Source organism: Curcuma longa, chromosome 2 (assembly GCF_044706935.1).
Source record: "Curcuma longa cultivar G26 ecotype Majalengka, Jawa Barat chromosome 2, ITB_CL_G26_1.1, whole genome shotgun sequence".
NCBI classification, from domain to species: Eukaryota; Viridiplantae; Streptophyta; class Magnoliopsida; order Zingiberales; family Zingiberaceae; genus Curcuma; species Curcuma longa.
Genome location: NC_133862.1, coordinates 3,199,779 through 3,219,256, shown reverse-complemented (window position 1 = coordinate 3,219,256; position 19,478 = coordinate 3,199,779). Strand labels below are relative to the sequence as shown.

General features: G+C 36.4%; 1 protein-coding gene, 1 long non-coding RNA gene and 2 pseudogenes across 2 annotated transcripts; 3 read left to right on the top strand and 1 right to left on the bottom strand.

Annotated features, from left to right (window-relative positions):
• Positions 1-2,220: 2,220 nt before the first annotated feature.
• On the top strand, positions 2,221-4,999 carry LOC141819531 (protein FAR1-RELATED SEQUENCE 9-like; annotated as a pseudogene).
• A 923-nt stretch (positions 5,000-5,922) lies between these two features.
• Positions 5,923-6,865, bottom strand: LOC141817937 (auxin-responsive protein IAA31-like; annotated as a pseudogene).
• Positions 6,866-7,660: 795 nt separating this feature from the next.
• LOC141822267 (uncharacterized) lies at positions 7,661-9,026 on the top strand. The gene is made up of 3 exons (XM_074709706.1): positions 7,661-8,268; positions 8,349-8,862; positions 8,935-9,026. The coding sequence occupies exons 1-3, from the start codon at positions 7,933-7,935 to the stop codon at positions 9,024-9,026; spliced, it is 942 nt and encodes a 313-aa protein (XP_074565807.1). The 5' UTR covers positions 7,661-7,932.
• Positions 9,027-17,000: 7,974 nt separating this feature from the next.
• Positions 17,001-18,167, top strand: LOC141822521 (uncharacterized). Its single transcript, XR_012601270.1, has 3 exons — positions 17,001-17,066; positions 17,162-17,395; positions 17,949-18,167. It is a non-coding gene; the product is annotated as an uncharacterized LOC141822521 (long non-coding RNA).
• Positions 18,168-19,478: the final 1,311 nt, after the last annotated feature.

Genomic DNA, 19,478 nt, shown 5'->3' with positions numbered 1-19,478 from the left:
TTAATTTTGATAATAGATTATCTCTCTCCTGATTTACATGTCACATAAATTCAGAACATAATTTTTATATATTTGAAATTTTAATTTTAAATATTTATCTCATTTAAAAATTTGAATTTGAATTTTTTTATTATTCTTCGAAATGTTTTACTATTGCACCACATTCTATCTTATATTGTTGATTGATTTTTAATTTGTCTAGTTTGCAATATTTAAAATTAAGAAGAAAAATTAATAAAAAACAATCAATATATATTTTGATTGACATAATAAAATCAAAATATAATTAATAACAGAATATCTTTTTTTTGTAAAAAATAATATTAAAAAATTATAATTTAAAAAAAATAATAGAAATGAAAGTCATACGTGTAATGTATGTTTAGAAATAAGTTAATATTAAAAAATATAATATAAATAAAGAATATAATATTTTTGATTAAAATTAACCATTTTGATAAAATTGCTGATCCCTATTTATTTTTAAGTTATGAACGAACTTCAATGATATCGTACGCACATCTCATAGAATTTGATCTCTATTATTATTTAAAGAATATTTTTAATATTTTGTATAAATTATAATGTTTGTACTAAATTTTTGCAAAATATAGATTTTATTTATTCTTTATTATTTTTAAAATACACAATTTTTTAGTATATTATTTGTAATTTATTTGACAGTTTTGATTAAACTTGTTCGTATTTTTTGATTAAATTTAATAGAAAACAAAGCTGTGAAATATCAGTAAAGTATATTTGGCTTCTGCTCATCTCAATCAGTACGGCAACGGAAACACGTGGCATCTTCACAATGAGATACTGTGACGCAGTTCGGATCCTCTGCGCCGCTCAAGCCTCTGCACTCATGTACCACTCAGAAACGACAAATTCCTGCACGCAGATCACACGTGAGTGTTCGCCAAAAACCTTCGGCACCAAAAAACCGAGCCTCCTCCGCCTCCTCCGCCTCCTCCGCCTCTCTCCTCTCCTCCGCGATTCCTCGAACCGTAACCCTCCGCGATTCCTCTCTTCTCCCCTCCCCTCGCTCGTGATTCCTCTCCTGCTCTCTTCTCCCCGCGCCCCTGCTCGACTCGCGACCTTGCTCGCCGCCGCGCCCTTGGTCTTTCTCCCCTCGCCGCCGCGCCCCCTGGTCTCTTCTCCCCTCGCCACCGCAACCTCCCATCCCGATCTCTCTGCCGATTCCTCTCCTCCTCTCTTCCTCCACACCCTAGGGATTCGCTGCCATTCCCAAGCTCTCCCCCCCAACGTTCTTCCACCTAATTCCCTCATCTCTTCCCTGCTATGTTACAAATACACTGACCGTTGCATATCTTCCCTTTTTTCACGTAATTATTATAAATCCCGATACGTGCATTCAAAAGTAAGATGATAAAGTTTTTTCACATTATTTATGTTCTTTTCCTTTTTTTTTTCAATGTAAATAAATTAAGCAGCGAAGTCGGATGCTTGCAAGTTGAAAATTTTAAATTTACTGAATGGAAAATCTTTCTTTTTTTTGGTTTATTTATAGTTACAATTTTCGCTTATAATTACTGTGTGGTTCTTTTTTTTCAGGATTAAAGAATTATCATGGAGACTCTACTAGTTGTCGTCGATTGAATTTTGAGTTAAGTGAAGATGATTCTGAAGAAAATGAAGGCGGTTTGGTTTTTGAAGCAGATGAAGAACGTCCCATTCATGTTCAAGGTATTAATAATTTTATTGAAATTATATTGAATAGTTTGATTGAATACATGCATTGGTGATTAGTGTGTTTCTATTATTTGATTGAATCTAAAGGATCGAACATTGGAGATAATACAGTGATTTCTCACTCAGTTATTCCAGAAGAATCAATGCCAAAATTGGGTATAGAATTCCTAACAAAAGAGGAAGCGTATGAATTTTACTTGAAATATGCTAAACAAGTTGGATTTGGCATAAGAAGGTGTAGAACACATACTGATCAATTCAGGAAATTACTTGATAGAGTGTTTTGTTGTAGTGCACAAGGTAAAAGGGGAAAGGACAAACGAGATATTTATGTAAAACAAAGTCGTCCTGAAACAAGGTTTGGTTGTAATGCTAAAATGAAGATTAGTTGTCGGAATACTACCAAGTTTTCTGTGGTTCAATTTGTTAAAGAGCATAATCATTATCTTTCAAGTCCAAACAAAACACGTCTACAGATGTCATAGGAATATATCTTCTTCTGCTGCAATACAAATTGAGATGGCTAGTGATGTGGGAATCCCCCCAAAAGCATCTCATGATCTTATGGCTAGACAAGTAGGTGGGAGGGAGTATTTAGGTTTTATTCCTAATGATTATAAAAACTACTTGCGATCCAAAAGAACAAGAAATATGAGGGTAGGGGATACAGGAGGTGTACTTGAATATTTGCAGAAAATGCAGCTTGATGATCCTAATTTTTTTAATGCTATTCAAGTGGATGAAAATGATTTGATTACTAATATATTTTGGTTTGATGCTAAGATGAGAGCAGATTATGACAATTTTGGAGATGTTGTTTGCTTTGACACCACCTACAAAAAGAACAATGAAGGTCGTCCGATTGCATTATTTGTAGGTGTTAATCATCATAAGCAATCCATAATTTTTGGTGCAGCATTATTATATGATGAAACTGCTTTAACATTTGAGTGGTTGTTTGATACATTTGTTAGAGCTATGTCTGGAAAAAAAACCAACAACCATTCTTACAGATCAAGATGCAGCAATGGCAAGAGCTTTAGCTTCTAGATGGCCTGAAACACATCACCGTTTGTGTATTTGGCACATTTACCAAAATGCTGCAATATATTTGAGTGGTGTTTTTTCTGAGTTCAAAGAGTTTGCTAAAGATTTTGCCTCGTGTATATATGATTTTGATGAAGAGGAAGAATTTATTTCAGCTTGGAACATGATGTTAACTAAGTATACACTTGAAGATAATGATTGGTTGAGACGTTTGTTTCACATAAAGGAAAAATAAGCTTTAGTTTATGGACGACAAATGTTTTGTGCTGATATGACTACAACCCAAAGAAGTGAGAGCATGAATAGTATGGTGAAAAGGTATGTCACTTATCAGCATAAGTTTTTGGACTTTTTCAAGCACTTCCAAAGATTACTTGATGATCGCCGATATGATGAGTTAAAGGCCGATTTTAAATCAAATTCAAGTGTTCCATGCTTAATGTTTCTAATTGAAATATTAAAGCATGCGAGTCGTACTTATACTCCTGAGGTATACAAGTGTTTTGAACAAGAGTGGTGCAAATCTCATGATTCTATTGCAGAAATGTATGAGAATGTTGGATCACATGCAACATATAGAGTTATTTCACAAAAAAAAGTATCATCATATAGTTACACTTGATTCATCAAATGAAAAAATTCAGTGTCATTGTAGCTGTAGAAAATATGAATTTGCTAGAATTTTGTGTGCTCATATTTTGAAAATATTCACACTTAACAATATCTTGAATATCCCAAGTGAGTATATTTTGAAAAGGTGGACACGAAAAGCAAAAGGTGGATACTTTGAAGTTAATGATACAATTATGAACAAAGATAGTTTGGATCCAAAACTCCTTCACAATATGCGATATAGAGATTTGTGTGGGTTATCTATTCAGTTGGTTACCAAGGCTGCAGAAAGGGATGACACTCATTTGTTTGTCAAAGATGCTATGTTGAGCTTATGTAAAATGGTGGATGATAAGCTACTAGTTAATGAATCAAATGTCCAAAAATCAAAAGTGAGCCAAGAAGCTGATCAATTGGTTCAATCTCTAGATGACTCAAGGAAATTGAATGAAACAGAGTATCCAATTTGCGCCCGAAACAATCCTGCAATCAAAGGAATTAAACCCAAGAAGAAAACAGTTTCAGGAAAAAGATTGAAACGGGGCCTAGAACATATTTCTAAGAAAAAGAAAGTGACAAGTAAAACAAAGCAAACTCCAGCGGTTCAGGTATCATCTTTACTAATACTTAAATTTTTTATTTGGTATAGCATCTAATAATCATACAGACTTTAATCAGTTCAGATTTTTTTTAATAGGGTATAGAAGAGCATTATGAAAGTTTATCTACCATGCCCAATGAAGAAGGTCAACGGATGATCAATAAAGTTAAGGATTATTTTTTGTATGTTAAACTAAATTAATTATGTTACACTATCTAAGATTATATTTTATTGTTTTAGCCTACAAATCATATGCAAACACTTGGTAGCTTTGTTGAAGATTTGAGAATGGTCGAAACTCAATTATCTCAGGTTCACTAATGTTATAACATTCACTCATGTTTTCATATTTTAAAATTATATATTTATTAATAAATTCAAGTAACTATCGCAAACTAATTTTGATATTGATTATTATTAGGCAACTTCCTCAGCAACAGAATTTCAGGCAACTATCTCATCTTCGGACAACATATTAAGCAAAGAGCAAGTAAGATAATATGATGATCACTTGTAACATATTATAATATGCTTCTTCCTATTTACAATATCTTGCAAATGATTTTTGATTATAACTCTTTATTTCTCACACTAAGTTATCACCTCCCTCTTTTTATAGGGAAGATATCCACCTGCCGGATACCACCCGTCGGATACCACCTGCTGGATGCCGCCTGCTGGATATTTTTTCCTCCATCAGGATATCCACCTGCTGGATACCCACCGTCGGGATATACCCCAGCAGGATATCCATTTATCGGATATCCCCCAGCTGGACATCCACCTTCTGGACATCCACTCTTTGGGTATCCTGGATACCACGGTGAGTCTCATTCCTTATAACCAGCATTCACATATCAAGTTTATAAGTGATATGATGTTTACATGTGAGTAAATTGTATTTTGGATACAGGAGGATATCAGGGGCATAGAATGTATTCCCACGGAATCGGCCAAGGAAAGTTCAAGCACCACAAGCACTACAGCAAGTTCAAACATGGAAAATTTATGGGGAAGCAATAAGTTTTTGAGGTAGTTCTTGAGGTCGATAAGCACATTCTCTTTATACTTAGAAGTAATTGTTTAATCTTTAATAAATTAGAAGTAATTGTTTTATGAGTAGCCTACTTGCTCATCAGTTCAGATCATTAGATTAAAGATTTCATAACAAACCATCAATTGCAAAGGAAAGTAAGTCACACATTTGCCTTTTATGTAGAATTGCAAGGATACTATAATCTCGCTTAACAAGTTTTATGTACCATCAATTTGCCCACTGTAGTTGACTTGGATAGGTTTGTTTGTTTCAGTTGAACTTAATCGCTCAAGTTCTAGTTTATCTATCTCTTCCATGATCAATGATCTTTTTTTTTTGTAGATGCGGGTTGAATCACGGAACTGGTAGATGCAAATTGTTGCAAGAATGTTTGAATAGAGGTGATTTCGGTACTGGAAGGTACCGAAACATAATGGATATGAATGCAGGATTGGGTAGTTTTGCAGCAACAATTGAATCTATAAATCATTATTGATCTACGAATCTACAAGCATTCTTTTGCTTTCACCTGGCAGTTAGCATCAATGACAGAGCTGTTAGAACTGAGAAAACAAAGACACTTGGAACATTTATGTTTCTAGATACGTTTTATGGCAAAATTGTACAATAGGGTGAAATCTATTTGGAGCCAGATTGAGATTTATTTTGTTTTGTTTAAGAATCACTAACATGTCAATACAACCTTTTTGTGGGATGTAAGATTATTTAAATTTATATCGATGTGTGATAAACTATAAGATTATTTGAAACCACTCACTGATTTCTTCACCTTCTCATTGATCGATCACATGTGCTGTCGGAAGCATTATTGCATGTCTTATTAGGGCCCTGTTTACTGCAAAATATATTGTTCAATCCACCAGGATTTTGATTCAAAGAACCAGAGATGTACTCAAAACTTGATTCTTATCTTTTACACAATAGCAGGAAGATACAAAACTTCAACCACACTATTCGAATAAATTTGATACAAAAAAACAAACAGGCAAACTTTCTATGTACAATTGCGTGAAATTCAAGTCCTGAAGAATACTTTAGAATTCTCGGACACCTTGTCTTGCTATTTGTTTTCCAGAAGATGCTCCAGTTGACAGAGATGCACTTTCAAGCTTTCTTTCCAGCAGCAGGACTATGGAGTTGGGCAAATCCAATCAAAATTATCGATTTTCGTAAGGAACATACTCGATTCCTTTTGCATCTATCTTTGTAGAGGAATTGTGGACTTCTTATTGTCTGGATTCCAAACCTCTTGCTTCAGATCCTTTCATTATCCTTAGCCTTTTGCAAGCACATATGAACATCCTGTAGCGCAGATGAAATTAAGGAGATCCCCAGTCAGAAAAGCACACTTGAGTTAGTGCAAAATCAAGTTAATTGCAAGAAAATCATGACACTTACTCCCAAGGAACATCTCCGACCAGCATCAAATCTCCATCTTTGTCTTCGTAAGTGATGGCGTATTCAGATCCATTGCACCCTTCTTTTCTTGACAATTCTCCTGAATAATTGAATAACAGAAATTTTCTTTACTAATTTGTGGTAAAACACAACAAAAAGAACATTTTTTCATGGAAATAGCTGTTAGATCATGCTTCTTCAGCTTGAGAGAAGCAGTTGAACATGCCGTCCAAGCCCTCTCTGAGCTCCTCGTACCCTTTGTAAACCTTGAGATCAATCTTCCTCAAATAAGGAGCTCCATCCATTCTAACCTTCACGAACAACCCAGAAGCCTCCGGCTCCACCTTCGCCTCTACCTTCATCGCCTGGAAGCTGTTCTTCTTGTACGTTCGGATCGGCGGCCACCCAACCACTTGAGCCCTAGAATTTCACCGAACATCTTCCCGTCAACAAAAGAAGAAAAAAAATCACCAAAATACACATAAAGTTCGCATCTTCTTTATCTCAATGACCAAAACTTACTTGGCCGCGGAGCCCGATCCGCCATTTCGGCAGCCGGAGTCGTCGCCCGCAGCGTCATCCTCCGGCAGCGACCTTTTGCTACCCCTTGTAGCCGGCGCATCAGATCCCGGCAAACTGAGGCGCAGCTCGGTATCCTTGACGTATCTCTCCATGTCGACTGGCTTCTTCTATTCCAAACCAGGAAGCACCAATTCTGGCCAGACGAAGCTACGAATTGATCCAAAGCTGCAACGTTGGGATCAAATGGTAGAAGACGATGATCTGGTTGCCGACGAGACGACCCTGTGCTGGATTTAAAGCGTAATGGAGAAGGGGGAGGGGGAGGCGGAGGCGGAGTCGTCGACGACAAACTTTCCGTCAGTGCGTGGAAACCTTTCAGATATTTAAAATGGACAACGAGGCCGGTCGGGTGGGAGGCTCGGTTTGCGGTGGCGAAGAGAGGCGGAGGAGGCTCGGTTTTTTGGCGCCGAAGGTTTTTGGCGAAGACTCATGTGTGATCCGCGTGCAGGAGTTTACCGTTTCTGAGTGGCACATGGGCGCAGAGGATCCGAACTGACCATGACGCTACCTGAAACATGCCACGTAGAGGATCCGAACACTAGGTTGGATCCGCTGCTTTGATAAACCTCGACGAGTCTCCTTCCTCTCCAATCCCGACTCGTGCTCTTCCTCCTCCTCCTCCGCCAGGATTGGCGGAGGAAATCGCCATTTCGGCGCCGAGTCTCGCCGGAATATCCTCTGTGTTCTCGTTTCTGTAGCACTGTTAAGCTCAAGATCGAACCTTGTCGTGTTGTTTATGGGGATTTCTCTAGCAATGATAAGGTGAAATGGAGGACTTGTGTTGAATCTTCATCGGTGTGGTTTCCCTTTGTTCATGTTCGAAACCTAGGACTGATCTCGAATTCGAGTATTTGGTCTGGCTTTTGTGTTTGTCGTTGCGATTTTTGCATCCCGGAGCGGGGAGGAGCAAAGGGGGCCGATGCCGTTCCCGATGAAGGTTCAGCCAATCGATTGCAAGGAAGTGCAGGCCTTCGCGCCGGCGAAACCCGTCGCGAAGTCGCGCCTGAAGCGGCTCTTCGAGCTGCAGTTCTTGAGGAGCTCGTTGGCGGAGAAGGCCGTCTGTTCTGGTGAGGGGAAGGACCACGCGGATGACGTGGTGAGCTTGGACGCCATGATTGTCGGTTACTTCGAGGAGGGGAACCACGAGAAATCGCCTCGGGGCTGCTGCCATTGCTTCCACGGCAGCAACGACGATGACGACGACTGCGACACTTCCGGATCTGCCATTCACGGCGACGCAGTGGAGGCGATTAAGGTAAGTTCCATTTCGCCTTCGCCTCTTCCCCTTTTGCTCCACAGTTTTGAGCTTCAACAAGCGTTTGATGTTTCGAGCAGAGTCTGGTGCTCTGCGCGAGCGTGGCCGAGAGAAATCTCTTGGCGGATGCATCGAGGCTCCTCGAGAAAGCGAGGAACTCGAACAGCAAGGCAGATTGCAGGGCGGCGTTGGCCGCCGGACTTCGATCGCTCGGCTACGACGCGGCCACCTGCAAGTCCCGATGGGATAAAAATCCCTCTTTCCCGGCAGGGGAGCACGAGTACGTCGACGTGGTGATCATCCGCGACCGGCTCCTAGTGGACGCGGACTTCCGGTCAGAGTTCGAGGTGGCGCGACCCAGCAAGACGTACCGCGCCGTCCTCCAACACCTGCCGCGGGTGTTCGTCGGCCGGCCCGACCGGCTGCAGCAGATCGTGGCCATCGCCTCGGAGGCGGTGCGGCAGAGCATGAAGAAGAAGGGCCTCCACGTGTCTCCGTGGCGGCGGCACGAGTACATGAGGACCAAATGGTTCTCCGCCTACCAGCGCGCGGCCGCAGTTGAAGAATCCGAAGCCGAGAACAACTCCCGCACTGGCATCGATAGTCCCTGCTCAATCCCGGCCGTCAGTTCTCCCCGCACGGCCGACGAATCCGGCGGCGAGGAAGTGACGGCGGCGGCGATTGAGGTAGCGGGCTCGCCGTGGAAGACTGCTCCGGCGAGGAATAAGTCCCCAACTGGACTCGCTTTGGTATTATAAAAAATAAATGCTTTTCTGAACAAAATAAATACTTAAATTTTCGATTTTATACGCCTGAATTTTTTATATTAATATATCGTAATTAAATTTCTCATATAAATTCTCTAAATTATGAGAGTTAAAATTTTTTTCCTTATGGTCGTAGATATTTATATAAATGTTTGATATTAAAATATAAAAGACATTTAATACGATCAAATCCGTCTAATTCAATTCTGCAAGGGTTGAGCCGGTTCAATGATCGAACCGGTTCGTATTATCAGTGATTGAACCGGATCAAATGCTTTGAAATTACAAAGCAAAGCAAAGCAAACAAATAAATAGTTGATGAGTTTCAGAAACAAACTGATCAATTCATAGTCTCAAACATAAGTTTTCTTATCACAACAAGTATAGGAAAGCATGCCAAGGCGATCGGGTTGCTCGGCTGTTTGCGAGTATTGGGATCGAACCGGTGGTTTCGAAATGGTATTTGCAAACATTACATTGTGTTGAGGAATTGTAAATCCTCACAGTAGTAGAAGTATTGACTCCTCTTGGTTCCAGGAAAGCTAACTGACCTACTACCAACTCCATTGCCATTGCTTGCTGCCTCCCCTCAGTGCTGGTGTAATTATCAACCTAAAAAGGACCACTTTGTTAAGGTATCATCAATGGAGGACTAGCAAGACAGTGATGATGATGTGTAGAAAGATTCATGGACCATCTAAAGCAAACAAAGAAAAAGAGGACAAAATCAAAGGAAAACTGAATTTCCATATGTTACCAAAGTGGTGACAGCAGTAGTTAGGCAAAAAACAAAAACTAAAAAAATCATTTAATCATTATTCAAATTATTTATTTATTTATGGGAAAAGACAAAGTATCTGTTTTGCAAAAGGTGGAATTCATCACCTCATCAATTCCACACGATTAATCGTACGACCATCTATAAGAAGGTAAATCGAAAAATTATAATTGATCACGACAGAAGAAGATATTGCTCAGTTTCATCGAGATTCTAATCTTTATCTTCTTTTATAATTTTACTTCATCGTAATAAACTCAACTATGTCTTAAGGACAAAAGGAAAGACATCTGACTCCTTGGTTGAGTGACATTGATTTCACTGTGGCATTGAAATCATGGCAGGTGGAGCTTGATTGATGCTGCTTCTTGGCTTGCTGTGGAAGTGGAAGTTATGACAAGAAGTTCAAAGTGTTGAAAGTAGGCCGTGTTGGGTTTGAAAGCACCAATTTATTATTGTCTTCGCCTTGGTGTTCTTGGTAGGTAATAAATCTAACGCTTTATTTTAATTCAAATATCTGTACTTTTGACTTAACTAATCTTTGAAAAAAATCCTTGAGTATACATATTGGAAATTATGATAAAAAATGATTCTATCAATCCACATCTATTTCAGTAGATACATTCTAAAATATTTTTTCAATTCAAAGGTTCACTATCTGTAAGAAAATATCTTACAATACATCGTAAGTTAAGATTCGAATCGTGAATTACTTGAATAGTCTATTGAACGTCTTATTATTACACCAATAAGTAAAAATTATCTTGGACTATATACTCCAATAGTCTCATTTTTTTGAATCATCTCATTTATTTATTTATTATCTTATAAGTTTCGTGTAATGAAATTTTAAATTAAATAAATAAATAAAAGAATCAAATTATCTAATAAGAAGTGAAAGTGCTGAATTAAAATCAGATTAGGATTCCATCAAGTAGACACAGAGATTATGAGTATGTTGGTCAAAGTCGAAATTAATTTGAATTTGATTTGATCAAATTATGACCCACCAAGTGAAATTGGATTAAATCAGTTTAATTGATTTAAAATGAATTACATAATTTTTTAGAAAATCTATTTTTTCCTCTCTTTTCTTTTTATGCTTTGGCAATTTACTCCCACAGCCTTATGTGAAAGCCTCGTAATTTACTCTCATCGTCTTACCTGAAAGCATTCACGTATCTGCTTCTTCTTCTTCTCCTTTAATTTCTCTATTTTTTATTTTTTTCTTAACTGTAGCTTAATTATTTTTTTCTCCTCCTTAACAATAATTTTTTTTTCCTTTTTCAAGAGTCCTTCTTCTTCCCTTCCTTTTGTTATTTTTTCAACTAACCAATCAACAACAACCTTAGTCTTTTTTCCTCTCTAACAAAAATAGTGAAAACTATCGAAAAAGAAGATAAAAAAATAAGACTTCTATTTTTTTTTCTTTTATTCTTAGTAGTGATGGGAAAGTCTTGAAAAACCGTTCCGGTTGATTCTTGCAGAACAAAAATTTTTCCGGAAACGATTTCAAGTTGCCCTCATAGTCGATCAAACGAAGTTTGATCGACGCATTTAGATCATTGGGCTCTTGTGTTTGGTTTACAGGATCCAAGATAAAAAGGATAATTTAATTAACGCGGAAACATTAAATTATACCTTTTCTTTGGACTGTTGTGAAGGATGTGGATGACCCCTCGATCTTCTGCTGTATTCCTCTCCTCTTCTCGAACGTTGTGTGGGCAACGATCCTTCGAGAATTTCTCCACCAGAATTCTACTCTCCGATGGCTAGCAAACTTTCCTTCCTTCTCTTTATCTTAGGAGAAAAGAGAAGAGGAAGAGGAGGTGGTGGCTGCCGACCAAAGAGGGGTTCCGGCCACCAAAAGGTTTTTGTTTCGTGTGTCTCAAACCCTTTGCAAGCCTCCTCTTTTATAGCTTAGCCATCTCATAAACTTGGTATGATTTGAATCATAAACTTGGTATGATTTGAATCATAAACTTGGTATGATTTCAATCAATCAGATCGGAGAATTTGGTATGATTTCGGAAGTAACCAATTCGAACCCAGAGGCTTAATCGATCAAGGAATCGATTAAGGCTCGTAACTTTTTCTCATTAAGCCTGGTAATCGATCAGGTGATCGATTACCAGCCTCCGTAATGGATCAGCTAATTGATTACGGAGCTTGGTAATCGATCAGGTGATCGATTACCAAGGTGTGTAATCGATCAGTTGATCGATTACACTGCTTTGTATGGGTTCGAATGCCTAGTTTCTTCACGAATTCTTCCAAGGCGGATTTGAGGATTTCCAGAGGCTACAGCAGGGACCTAGAGGAGGAATTGGTTTAGGTCTCCGATGGGCTTAAGCTTCCCATGTTCTTCACCGAACACACAGCTTAAGTCCATCAATAATAACTCATTCCACTAGAGAGTTATCATCGCACTACCGCACCAATCCCATATTACAATATGGGCTCCTTCTTACTATAAGTACATTAATCTCCCTGTGTTTAAGATATCGTATGTCCGTCAATTAAATGAGTTACTGACAACTCAAATTTAATCAACTTCTAATCCAAGAGTAGTACCACTCAACCTTATTATCATGCGGACAAAGTCCACCTGCAGGGTTTACATGATAATCCTTATGAGCTCCTCAAGGGGACATCATCAACCTAGATTATAGGACACAGTTTCCTTCTATAATCAACAACACACCATGTACATAATACTACTTCCCAACTCATCGGGCCTTTTGATCTATCGCTCTAAATCTCACCCTTTGATGAATCAAAGAAGTACATACTAAGTACATGTGCTTGTTATTATATAGGGATTAAGAGCATGTACATCCATAGCAACAGAGGTTTAGTTTGATTATATAGTCAGTATAAATCGAACAATCCTCAGATGGTCCTGCTCAATACACACTCAGTGTACTAGTGTAATTCTATAGTCAAGACAGACTAAGACCAAATTACACTACAACCAGTCCAATGGTTTGTCCAATCCATCTTGGTTGTGAACACTGTTTATAATCTATAGGGAACTGATAACATGGTCTTCTGTGTGTGACTCCGCACACCATGTTTATCTACAATATAGATTAAATGGACACTTGCATAAAAACTAAATGCAAACATTGACCAAATGTGATTCTTATTTCAGAATGTTTATTTACATAGATAGCTAGGATTCTGGTATACATCCCAACACCAAAATAGAATAATTTCTTGAGAATTTGAAATAACCTGGCTCTGATACCATTGTAAGAAAAATTGGATAGGGAAATCTCAACACAAAATCCTAAATAGTCAATTCTCAAGAAATCACAAGCATAATAATCAGAATTGCGGAAGCATATAAGAACTCATGGTTTTAGTCGATCTAGAGCAATGATCTTCAATTTGCAGATTTTTCTAAGGATCCAGAGAATTTTATCGATGGGGAACAAAACTGAAGCGTCGTTCTGCAAACTGGGACCATAACCCCTTTTTATAATTATCCAAGTTTGCTTATTTCTAATTTGACCCCTTAATAAATTAGAAATTACACATGTGGTATCCACACTATTATATTCATGACAATTAAGCTCTTAAGTCAAATCCTTTAATAATAATTTTGACCACATTAATTTTTGACTTATTTAATTGATGACATTAGACATTTATAATTACAATTATGATCCCAAAATTCTAATATTAGGACAATTATACGGCGACTCGAATACAATATGAGATAAGATAATATTAAAATTGAAAATAGTAGCCAAGAGTATACTCGGTGAGTCAAAGGCGCGTGCACCACCAAGTAAAGAATCTTGATGGTAGAATGAGAAAGTACAGAGAAGTAAAAGAAAAATGAAGAGTTTGTAATATATTATATACTTGCAAGAACGAGGAAAACTTAAAAAAATATACAGTAGCCAAGAAAAAGGCTAAGAAAGCAACGATTAAAGCTAAGAATGAAAATTTTGAACATTTATATTGAAAATTGGATACAAAAGAAGGGGAGAGAGACATTTACAGAATAGCTAAAGCGAAATAGAGGAAGACAAGAGATTTTATTCAAATAAGATGTATTAAAGATAAATACAATATGATACTAGGAAATGATAAATAAATAAAAAAGTAATGGAAGAAGTATTTTCATCAACTTTTTAATGAAGGTTTAGGTGCCTGACTTAGGTAATTTAAGTAGGTCAAATGAGTATAAAAGTTAAATTTTTATCGTAAAATTTAAATTTTAGAAGTAGTACAAGTTTTAAATAGGATGGAAAATGGAAAAGCAGTTGTACCAGATGATGTTCTAATAGAGGTATGAAAGTGCTTAAGGAAATAAGATATTGAATGACTTACAAAATTATTTAACTTGATATCAAAAATTAAAAAAATGCTCGATCAGTGGAGGATAAGTATTCTAATTCCCTTATAAAAGAATAAATGATATATAAAAAATTGTGCAAACTATATGAGTATTAAATTAATGAGTCGTATCATAAAACTTTGGAAAAGAGTAATAGAAAAAGATTAAGAAGGAGATTACAATTATCGAAAATCAATTTAGATTTATACCTAAAAAGTCGATAATAGAAGCTATACATTTTTTCAGACAACTAATTAAAAGTATCGAGAACAGAAGTAAGACTTACATATGGTATTTATCTATCTAGAAAAAATTTATGATAGTCCTAGGGGAAATTATATGGAGAATTTTAGAAAAGAGAGGCGTTAGCATAACGTATATTGAATTAATTAAAGATATGTATAAGAATGTAATGATAAGAGTAAAGACCTCAGGTGGATTAATTGAAGCGTTCCTTATATAGATAGGGTTAAATCAACGATCAACTCTAAGTCTCTATCTTTTTACACTAATCATAGACAAACTTACTAGATACATCCATGATATGATACCATAATGCATATTATTTACAGATGATATTGTTTTGGTGGATGAGATACATGAAAAAGTAAATATTAAACTCGAATGTTGGTGGAAAATCCTAGAAGTGAAAGGTTTTAGATTTAGCAGAGTAAAGACATAATATATAGAATTTAAATTTAGTAATATTAGACGTAATGAGATAATTGTTAAGATAGGAGATGATAAGTTATTTGTAAGTGAGAGTTTTAAGTATTTAAGATCATTTCTACAAAAGGATGGAGGGATTGAGAGAAATGTCTTACATAGAATACAAACAGGATGATTGAAATGGAGGAGAGCGTCAGGTGTTATTTGTGATCGTAAAGTATCTTTAAGACTTAAAGGAAAGTTTACAAAATGGTGGTTAGATATCTTATATGAAGCTGAATGTTGGATTATGACTTGAGCACATGAGTAGAAGATAAAAGTTACAAAGATGAGGATGTTAAGGTGAATTTGCGGACTTACAAAAATGGATAAGATAAGAAATGAAAATATTGGATAGAAAGTTGAGATTACATCTATTGAGGGAAAACTTAAGGAGACACGTTTAAAATGGTACAAACATGTACGTAGACGACCAAATAAATGTTCTAGTTAGACGATGTGAAATTATGATAAATGTGCACATCAAACGAGGAAGATGAAAATTAAAAAAAAAGACTTGGTTAGTAATAATAAAATAAGATAAAATTTATTTAAATATAAATGATAATATAGTAGGGAATAGAGCTTAATGATGTAGAAGGATCCGTATAGCTGATCCCATCTAGTGGGATAAGGCTTTGTTGTTGTTGTATAGTTTTGTGATAAAACATACTGTTTTAAACCATTGCAAAAGTTTTTTTTCTTATGAGATTATATTTCACCTGGCCAACCTGTTACTGTTGTATTATGTCTTGTTTAACTCATGTTGCTTCTGAGGATGCCATTGGATATTACTTCATGTTTGGGGAGAATAATATCTTGGTTTTTGATTGTCTACTAATAAGCATCTAAATAACCTGCAACCCTCCTTTAAGATATGTATGTATATGTCAATTTTAGTTGCCTTATCATATTTTACTCAAGGCTTTATAAAGAGTTTGCTATGTGGAACGAAATAAATGGACATTCTGGTGAAACTGCTAAGGAGAATAATAAGAGCATGTATGTGAAGGGGAGCTTTGACATAACGGTAAAGTTGCTGCTGTGTGATCTTATGGTCATAGATTCAAATCGCAGAAACAATCTTTGTGTACAACAGACCCAATGTGGTCCGACTCTTTCTCAAGACCCCTCGTTGGTGGGGATTTTGTGCATTGGACTACCTTTTTATAACTGGGTAATTTTGTAGTGTTTTCAGTCACTTACAAACTGAATAACCATATGTAAACCATAAGCCAAAAGCTAGACTTAGTAGATGGTAGTGAATTTTTTTGGCCATTATGGATTCTTCTTGTCTTCATGTTCCTGTTGCTGGAAATCATTGAAGATAGTGTTTTGTGTTTCGCAAGCACCAACTTAATTTTCTGAATCTGCTGAACAAATTCATCTTTGGTGTCCACTTTCTAATTTCTCGTGCAGAAATTTTCAAACTGGCTATTATATGGAAGCAGGTATATGTAAGCCACATGTTTATACACAGAAGCAGCAAATGCTTCTATATGACAATAAATGGAGTTCATCTTCCTATTTGGATGTGCCCATAGTTTGAATACAAATGACATTAGCTGGTGACCTTTCAATAGACCTCTCCCTTGGCACCACTTGGGCAGTTGGGCTTATATCACTCAGTATAATTGGCATCAGACTGCCACATGTGGATAAAATAAAAAAAAGACTTTTTAAATTGATTAGTTTGCTTCTCGAGCTAGACCTTGGAAATTCTGAGCTTTGGTGCATCTGCCAAGTGAAGATTTGCAGGTGCTACTGTTAATATCTTTAGCCCAGCTGATCCTGTTGTTTTTGTTCTGGTTAATATATTAACAGGCAGCAAATTCAATCTGTCAATCATCCATTTAATACTGTCGATAATGCCATGACATATGCCTAGAGTGTTGTTCTAATATGAAAAGATAGGTCATCAGTTATATCTAGACCCTTATGAGTAATGAAACCATGATGCACGTTATTTTTATATGAAAGTTGCTCTTTATTCCAACGATGATTATTGATACAGACCCGCCCTTATGAGTAATGAAACCCATGATACACGTTAGTTTTATATGAAAGTTGCTCTTTATTCCAACGATGTCTATTGATAGTGACCTGGAGGGTTTACTGATTTATTTGCAGAGAACCAACTTCAAGTACTTTTGGGAAAGCAACATCCAGCATGTCCAGTGATGAAAGGAATCAGGTAATTTCCATCTGAATCTGCAAGAATCAGCTTTTCATCTCTTTTTCTTCACATAGGTCCAACTTGACATGCATTTACCTAATGTGTATGCTCAGAGGCTATTATCTGCTCGAGCTCTAATGCCGCCACCGCGTTCATTGCCATCAAGCAGAAACCAGCCCGTTGAAAACATTGCAATGTCTACATCTAGCAACACATCAAATAGTTGTGGCCCTTCCTCCAAAAGTTCTAGATTTCTTAATGGAGTGGGATCTCAAAACAGCAATGTGAGTTCTGGCTCTGATGCTCGTAAACCACGCCGGAAAAGGAGGCCAAAGAAGAAAAAGCAGGTTGGAATTATTTCTTTCTTGATCTCTAAATCTGTGCATACTCCATTAAATAGGGTCCAATGTGGAAAACAATGTCTAGTTTTGGGCATAAATGAAACTATACAATCATAGTTTTGGATCCAATCAGAAGTTAGTTTCCGGAAATGCTTTTCTTTAGATTCAATCAACAGTGATTTTGGTGAAAACGGTCAGTCCTCTTGCTTCATTGCCTTTGTTGCCAGGGTCATTTGGATAGAATCTTGTTATAGAATCTGTTCGTATGTAGTTTGTATTAACTTAACTTGCACTGTAACTCTTTATAACCTATAAACTAGATATTTTTCTGTGAGAAAGCTTCTGGTTGTCCCTTCTAATGCAATATAAGAAAGAGTGCTCCTTTGCAGATTGATTTGTTGCTCTGGTATAAATCATTTTTAACTTAGATGAGAGAACTGACCTAATAAAGCCTACTCACTGACTCAAAATGCTTAAGACCAAATTAATTGTAGTCCACCATTTAGAATTGTGAAATGTTGATGCTAAATTGGGCTGCCCTGTCTTCTTCCCTTTTCAGGCATCATGATACATTGGTTATCAAAGAATAAAGAAGCGCAACCACTGATACTGGAACTTATTCGATCCGATTGCATGGTGAATATTCTACATATCGGTAAAAAGAATGTTTCCCTTTCCATCATGGTTAGCTATTTGGCAATGTATACTGTTCCAAACTTTTGCAATTGTTCCTTCTAATGGTTCTTCAAGTTGTTAGTAAATCAACTTTCTTACTGTATGACAATTTTTTCAGCATTGTTCTATGTAAATTGTAGGCCTCATGTTGAATTCAGATGGTCTCTAATTAGCCTCCACTGAATCCAGATGTGTACGTAAAATTGTGTTTCCTTTTGGCTACATGTTTGAGAGGTGAAGTTCTCTGGAATAAGTTGATGGCATAATTTAAGGTTTTTTTTTTTGTTGGGACTTATTTTGTTGAATAAATGTTCCTTATCCCAGACATTTATTTTCATTAGACAAGTTTGCAAACATTTTTATCTTTTCTTGTCTAAAATTTGATTATGGTTTTGCTTTTTAGTTTTTGATTTAAATATATATAATTTATGTTAATTTATTTTGCTATTTCTATTTAGTGATTATACTTATATGTAATATAGGAAAAAAAAGTACTAGCACGGATAACCATGATGCTAGTCGAGTTTTAATAAAAGTTCGAGGAATAAACAAGTTTGAATAATTTTGATAAGATCATTCTGTTTAATTTGGTTTATTTACTGCCGTATTTAGATATTTACATTTTATTTTCCTTCATCCATCCCATTTAAGCAAAATAAGACAAAAAAATCTGGTGAAATTAATTTTAGAGAGAAATTTTAGTTTGGCTTTCATAGTTGTATATTTTAAATATCCCTTGGAGTTTTGACTATCATTTTAAAAATAAAAAAAGACGTTTCTATTATAAATGTAATAGTAAATGGATGCCATTATGTCATTATGTGTAACTCTTGGTGCATTATATTCTAGCATTAATATGAGAAATTTAATTTCATATTAATACTCATTAATTTTTGTTCTTGTATTAGTCCTATAAATAGGACATGTATGAAACATTGTAGATATGCACCATTGAGACAAGCAATAAGAATTTCTCTCCTTTGCTCTCTATTAGTCTTTGTCTTGTTCGTTTATAACACGTTATCAGCACGAAGCTCTCGTTTCCGAAGCAAAGGTCAAGGCTCCCTCCTCGTCCGTAATAGCCAAGTTTCATGCCTCATTTGTGAAAGTCAAGTCCATCGAGGATGACAACGGTATTCTTGAAAACTTTCAATCTTGTTCATTTTTATCTCATCATTTAGTTTCTATTATAGTCATCATGTCGAACCTCACGAAATTGGAGTTCACGGCCCTTGACATCACTGGAAAGAATTACCTTTCATGGATTCTAGATGCTGAAATTCATCTTGCCGCTAATGGTCTTGGAAATACCATCAAAAATCAAAACACCACATCTGACCAAGATAAGGCCAAAGCAATGATTTTCCTTCGTCGTCATCTTCACGAAGGTTTAAAAATTGAATATCTCACCGTG

Excerpts from the sequence above, each read along its gene's own strand:
- LOC141822267 (XM_074709706.1), top strand. The coding sequence starts at position 7,933 with ATGCCGTTCCCGATGAAGGTTCAGCCAATCGATTGCAAGGAAGTGCAG. Across the intron at positions 8,269-8,348 it reads ACGCAGTGGAGGCGATTAAG|AGTCTGGTGCTCTGCGCGAG; the intron begins GTAAGTTCCATT and ends TGTTTCGAGCAG. Across the intron at positions 8,863-8,934 it reads CGAGAACAACTCCCGCACTG|TGACGGCGGCGGCGATTGAG; the intron begins GCATCGATAGTC and ends GCGGCGAGGAAG.